The 7122-nt window shown below is 44.6% G+C and overlaps 1 protein-coding gene across 1 annotated transcript; it reads right to left on the reverse strand.

Moving 5' to 3' along the window:
* Positions 1-435: 435 nt before the first annotated feature.
* LOC6042769 (acyl-coenzyme A thioesterase 9, mitochondrial) lies at positions 436-2547 on the reverse strand. The gene is made up of 6 exons (XM_038260502.1): positions 2386-2547; positions 2180-2329; positions 2020-2093; positions 1670-1915; positions 1273-1611; positions 436-1208 (listed from the first exon to the last, which is right to left on the reverse strand). The coding sequence occupies exons 2-6, from the start codon at positions 2326-2328 to the stop codon at positions 574-576; spliced, it is 1443 nt and encodes a 480-aa protein (XP_038116430.1). The 5' UTR covers position 2329; positions 2386-2547; the 3' UTR covers positions 436-573.
* Between the last annotated feature and the right edge of the window lie 4575 nt (positions 2548-7122).

Below are 7122 nucleotides of genomic sequence, written 5' to 3' on the forward strand. Positions count from 1 at the left end.
TACTACTATTTTTCTAAATACTATTGAAATAACTTTTTTCAAAAATGGTGCATGAACTTTGTGTGGCCTACCCCAGTACATGTTTAAAAAATATTAATCTTGGGAAAAACCTAACCTGTTGGAAATATTCTAAAAACAAATTGAAATCCTATCAATGTCACCCCGGTTTATGCACCTACAACTTCTTCACCACCAGTTGAACAACGGCACACGGAACACTAGTTTTTTTAAAACTTGTTCAATAACACTGAAATTGACCTCTTTAAAAAAAAACTCGAGAAAACTTCATTTCCCAGCCTTCAAATAATATAATCCAATCAAGGCAGTAACAGACCTTCAAAAATTTTGCAAATTGTACCAAAACTAATTGACCTACTCCATATTTTTTGGGATAAATTTGAGGCAGAAATATTTGAGATAAAAGAAACGACTAAGTGATGTTTTAGCATCATAATATCAACTTTCTCGTATTTATTTTTCATTCTTTGAATAAATAAAGCACCAATAATACATTGTAACAATCAAATGTTTTGAACAGAAAACGACAGTTGCATCATGAATCACATTCACACTTTACAATTTGCTTTTAGCAGCCTCATCACCCGCGGCAGCATTGCGCGGCGTGTCTATTCCCATGGCGTAACGGAACTTGCGGCGTCCGTCTAAGTAATACATTGCTTCGTGATAAGTTTTTGGCATAATGCTCGGCAGACGTTCCGCTACCGAATAAGTGTAGTAGAATGAGTTGGTGGTTGTTTGTTGACCCGTCATTGCATCGTACACATCGGCTAGAACCACAATTTCCATGTAGTGTAAATCGGTGTAGATTACGTGCGCTTGCATGTTGAGCATCGAGGAAACATCCACCGGATGGTGGAAGCTAATATCTGAAATGTGTTCCAGTTTTGGTCTGCGCTTCGCAAAATTGTACGCGAGTGCCCAGCTCAGCTCCAAAGCGTTGCGCATGAGAAAACCTCCGAAAACTTTGTTGTGCGCATTACGGTCCTCCGGATGGGAGAACACAATGTTGGCCATCGTCGCGTCCTCCATCCAGACATAACCGGGCGGTAGAATGCGTTTGTTGAAGGCGCGGCTCTTTGTATCGATCGATTTTACAAACAACTCGTGCACCAGCCCTTGCTCGAAGTCGTTCGGTTCCGTTTTGAGCAGATCCTCTTTTTGCAGCTGGATTCGTCGCTTTTTTCGAGCTGAAATTGGTTTTCAGTTTGATTGGAAATTGAATATTTATATTTACAGGAAAAGCAGTCTTACATTCTCCTCCATCGAAAATGGCCTTCTCTTCGTCGTTCGCCGGCACCAGCGGGTTGATCAGCGAGGCCTTGGTATTGGTTGCGTCTCGCGCTACCATCAGGAACAGCGCACGGGTAAGCTTGCGCCATTTTCCGTGCAGCTTTTGTTCCATCCAGACGACGATCTCGATCGAAGTTCGGCCAACCCAGCTGACGTGCCCAGACAGGCGAATGTCCGCGTCGTGCGTTGGGACTAGGTCGGTAAAATCAATCTTGTCGACCAGAGCGGTCACGAAGGTGTACGGAAGAGCGACACCCTCGGGCAGATTCGGCAACAGCAAGTGCTTGTGGACGACCCACACTGAGATTGAATTTTGTTTCATTCATGAGCTTAGAAAACATTCAACCTCGTTACTTACCAGCAAACATGTCCATATCTTCCATAAGACGACCCAGTCGAACGTTTCCCATAAATCCGACATACTTGTCCTTTAGGATTTTATCGGTCGTGAGCGGGATAATCGCCGAGGTAAACGAATCCTGCATCGACCGAGGTGGCAACTGGTCCAGCGAAGTTGGTGCGTACTGCGTCAGATGTTCACGAGTGCTCACGAACGGCGTGTAACCGACCTCGATGCCGAGCTTTTTGATGATGATTTGCTTGACTGGGAAAAAAAGTATTAAATAAAGTTCATTCTATGATTCACACGCTGATCAGACAGCGTTTGATGACCTCGAGTCAGATATATTCATGACATCATGCTCTTACCATCGTTCATGGTTCCGGCAGTGCACTCCAGATTGTTGTCGCTCCTCAGGTAACCGATGGTGGACATTTTGCAGCTGCAAATGTGAAAACGAAACTCACTTAATCAGCAAACCCTGAATAATGAGCTTAGACCTTTGTAATCAACAACCATTATACGCACCTTTGGCCATAAACGGACTCATTACTAATACCATCGCGGTTGATAAGGAGAGAGCGACTCAGCGTCGGAAGTCGAGTTAAATTCCGAGCCAGCTGCTCTTTCGGAACGAGTGCGCCAAATGCACGAGCGTGTCTCCACAGTCGGAACATCCTGCAAAATTCACGATTTCTGGAGCGATGAAATTTTACGAGGCAATTTTTACTCACGAAATCTGCTGCTTCTGCGAATTGCGTGAAAGGCGTTGTGTAAACAGCGTTGTGGCTTGAGCTATACGTTATGAATGAATCACGTCAGAAATCGCACTGTTTACCTTTTTTAACCAATCCGTTTAAAACAAGATTACGTTATTATGTTGACGTAACAACCACATTAAAAAAAAGTTCAAGATGGTATGTCAGAGACATAACCGAAAGACATAGGACCAAACAATTTGAATGTGTTTTTGGATTGCTAGTGAAATCTGAAATAAGATTATTTTATTTTGTTTCATAGATTTGTCGGCAAAATTGTCATAAATGTTCTCCCAAGGTGAACCTTCCATGAGGGCACCGGCAACTCCAGGTTGTGGCCACTACGGTCGAAATGTCAATTTTCATGTTCAGTATCAAAAACCATGAATTTTGATACCCATATTGCCACAACTCGTATGTTTCTGTAAATGTCCCCCCAGGCCCCGGGGGAACCTTCTTTGAGGGCACCGGCCACTCCAGGTAGTGGCCACTACTGTCGAAATGGCATTATTATGTTCAGTATAAAAAACCATGAATTTTGATACCCATATTGCCACAACTCGTATGTTTCTGTAAATGTCCCCCCAGGCCCCGGGGGAACCTTCTTTGAGGGCACCGGCCACTCCAGGTAGTGGCCACTACTGTCGAAATGGCCATTATTATGTTCAGTATCAAAAACCATGAATTTTGATACCCATATTGCCACAACTCGTATGTTTCTGTAAATGTCCCCCCAGGCCCCGGGGGAACCTTCTTTGAGGGCACCGGCCACTCCAGGTAGTGGCCACTACTGTCGAAATGGCCATTATTATGTTCAGTATCAAAAACCATGAATTTTGATACCCATATTGCCACAACTCGTATGTTTCTGTAAATGTCCCCGCAGGCCCCGGGGGGAACCTTCTTTGAGGGCACCGGCCACTCCAGGTAGTGGCCACTACTGTCGAAATGGCCATTATTATGTTCAGTATCAAAAACCATGAATTTTGATACCCATATTGCCACAACTCGTATGTTTCTGTAAATGTCCCCCCAGGCCCCGGGGGAACCTTCTTTGAGGGCACCGGCCACTCCAGGTAGTGGCCACTACTGTCGAAATTGCCATTATTATGTTCAGTATCAAAAACTATGAATTTTGATACCCATATTGCCACAACTCGTATGTTTCTGTAAATGTCCCCCCAGGCCCCGGGGGAACCTTCTTTGAGGGCACCGGCCACTCCAGGTTGTGGCCACTACTGTCGAAATGGCCATTATTATGTTCAGTATCAAAAACCATGAATTTTGATACCCATATTGCCACAACTCGTATGTTTCTGTAAATGTCCCCCCCTCCGTCCTGAGGGAACCTTCTTTGAGGGCACCGGCCACTCCAGGTAGTGGCCACTACTGTCGAAATGGCCATTATTATGTTCAGTATCAAAAACCATGAATTTTGATACCCATATTGCCACAACTCGTATGTTTCTGTAAATGTCCCCGCAGGCCCCGGGGGGAACCTTCTTTGAGGGCACCGGCCACTCCAGGTAGTGGCCACTACTGTCGAAATGGCCATTATTATGTTCAGTATCAAAAACCATGAATTTTGATACCCATATTGCCACAACTCGTATGTTTCTGTAAATGTCCCCCCAGGCCCCGGGGGAACCTTCTTTGAGGGCACCGGCCACTCCAGGTAGTGGCCACTACTGTCGAAATTGCCATTATTATGTTCAGTATCAAAAACTATGAATTTTGATACCCATATTGCCACAACTCGTATGTTTCTGTAAATGTCCCCCCAGGCCCCGGGGGAACCTTCTTTGAGGGCACCGGCCACTCCAGGTTGTGGCCACTACTGTCGAAATGGCCATTATTATGTTCAGTATCAAAAACCATGAATTTTGATACCCATATTGCCACAACTCGTATGTTTCTGTAAATGTCCCCCCCCTCCGTCCTGAGGGAACCTTCTTTGAGGGCACCGGCCACTCCAGGTAGTGGCCACTACTCTCGAAATGGCCATTATTATGTTCAGTATCAAAAACCATGAATTTTGATACCCATATTGCCACAACTCGTATGTTTCTGTAAATGTCCCCCCAGGCCCCGGGGGAACCTTCTTTGAGGGCACCGGCCACTCCAGGTAGTGGCCACTACTGTCGAAATGGCCATTATTATGTTCAGTATCAAAAACTATGAATTTTGATACCCATATTGCCACAACTCGTATGTTTCTGTAAATGTCCCCCCAGGCCCCGGGGGAACCTTCTTTGAGGGCACCGGCCACTCCAGGTAGTGGCCACTACTGTCGAAATGGCCATTATTATGTTCAGTATCAAAAACTATGAATTTTGATACCCATATTGCCACAACTCGTATGTTTCTGTAAATGTCCCCCCACGCCCCGAGGGAACCTTCTTTGAGAGCACCGGCCACTCCAGGTTGTGGCCACTACTGTCGAAATGGCCATTATTATGTTCAGTATCAAAAACCATGAATTTTGATACCCATATTGCCACAACTCGTATGTTTCTGTAAATGTCCCCCAGGCCCCGGGGGAACCTTCTTTGAGGGCACCGGCCACTCCAGGTTGTGGCCACTACTGTCGAAATGGCCATTATTATGTTCAGTATCAAAAACCATGAATTTTGATACCCATATTGCCACAACTCGTATGTTTCTGTAAATGTCCCCGCAGGCCCCGGGGGAACCTTCTTTGAGGGCACCGGCCACTCCAGGTTGTGGCCACTACTGTCGAAATGGCCATTATTATGTTCAGTATTAAAAACCATGAATTTTGATACCCATATTGCCACAACTCGTATGTTTCTGTAAATGTCCCCCCAGGCCCCGGGGGAACCTTCTTTGAGGGCACCGGCCACTCCAGGTAGTGGCCACTACTGTCGAAATGGCCATTATTATGTTCAGTATCAAAAACCATGAATTTTGATACCCATATTGCCACAACTCGTATGTTTCTGTAAATGTCCCCCCCCCTCCGTCCCGAGGGAACCTGCTTCGAGGGCACCGGCCACTCCAGGTTTTTCCACCACTGTCGAATTGGCCATTTTTCATGAGAACCGCCGCATCATAGCGACTTCCATCGGTCCGCTTCGCTCAAATTTCCTCCTTCTGCTGCTGGTGGTTCTTCCTTCTGGTTGCTGGTCCTCTTCTTCTATTGGCCGCTGCTGCTGCTGCTGCTCCGCGCCGGCCCGACGTGCACAGTTCGAGTGCTCGTTTCAAAGTGACTTGCTTTTGCGAAATTTTCTGCTTAAATAGCGGCACAGCCGGAGAACGGCACAAAAGGGGCGCGGTCTCGAATGCATACGCTCGCTCTGATTGGTCATCTGTCCTATTTGAACTGAAAAATTACTCATTTTGATTGCATGTTTTAAGTGCTTTAACTATGTTTAGTCAGACTATCTATGTAGTTAAACAATAGCTGAAGTCTTCCTCTTTCGATTGGTGGTCCAACCGTCTGGATTGATTCACAGGGAAAAAAGATATAAGCGTTCAAAATGTCCCCTTTTTTAACGCTTAAAAGTGACGCTTTCGATCGAATTTCTGAACTGGCCCCCCAATATAGTAAGTAGAGACATAGTCCTATGTCAAAATCTTTAATTTTACATCAAGGTAAGCTTTTCCTTAAATTTACGTTTTATTGCTTAGTTTCATGAAACATGTTTGCAAAAAATAAAATACGACTAGTTGAAAGGGTAACCTAGCATCTCGCGTTCGCGTTCCCGATCTCTGACGTCCAAAGGCACAAGTGCGTTCCCGATATCTGAATCGAACGGTACTTTCGCGGTTGGCTGTCAGCATTCAAAACAGAACGATCAATGGAAGTACCGTTCAAATATTACGAAATGCGGTAAGAAATCTAGAGTTTTTATTTAATAGGTCCTATTAATCATATGAAGTACAATAGCTTATAGGACCTATTAAGTAAAACGTTACTTAATCCACCTTTAGGTGGTTGGTGCCTTCCTCACATTCATAATGTCAATACATTCAGTAAAAATAGCAACATTCCCCCTTAATATATTTCACAAATCAAACTTATTACTCATTTCTTTTGATGGGGTTCGCAGACCTTCAATATTTCTGGCTCATCGGCAAGGTCTGATAAAATACCTATTCAACGACAGTTCGCATGGAAGATTCAGACAATATTTCTATCACAATATCTGAAATCCGGCCTCCAAAAAGTGTATAAATAACACTTAAGTGCTGATAACTTTTGATAGCGTTGTCAGATCCTTGATGTTCTAGGCTCATTTGGAAGGTCTTTCGATTATCTAACTAACGACAGGTCGCATAATGGACCCGGACATCATTTTCATTGAAATATCTGAGATCCGGCCTCCAAAAAGTGTACAAATAACTCTTAAGTGCAAATAACTTTTGATAGGGCTGTCAGATCTTCAATGTTTTGGGCTCATTGGAAAGGTCTTTTTAATACCTTTCACCCAGCAAAAATTATCAGTGTGCCAAGCTCAAAACATACGTTGCCAGATCGATTTAGCCAGCTTAGACCAGTCTCCCTATTTAAGGGTTTCTAGATTTGATCCGATTTGGCCGATCACCAGTTTTTAAAGCTGCTACCAGTTTTTTTTTGCCGCCACCAATCCCAATGTGCGTTTCGTATTTTTTCACCGCCCCCTTCGGATTTCTTCTTCGCGAATTCTTTCACCGCGCCTCCGCTCTTCAGCTTTCATCGCAGCCGCTGCA

The sequence above is a fragment of the Culex quinquefasciatus genome, chromosome 3 (genome assembly GCF_015732765.1).
Source record: "Culex quinquefasciatus strain JHB chromosome 3, VPISU_Cqui_1.0_pri_paternal, whole genome shotgun sequence".
In the NCBI taxonomy this organism is placed as follows: Eukaryota; Metazoa; Arthropoda; class Insecta; order Diptera; family Culicidae; genus Culex; species Culex quinquefasciatus.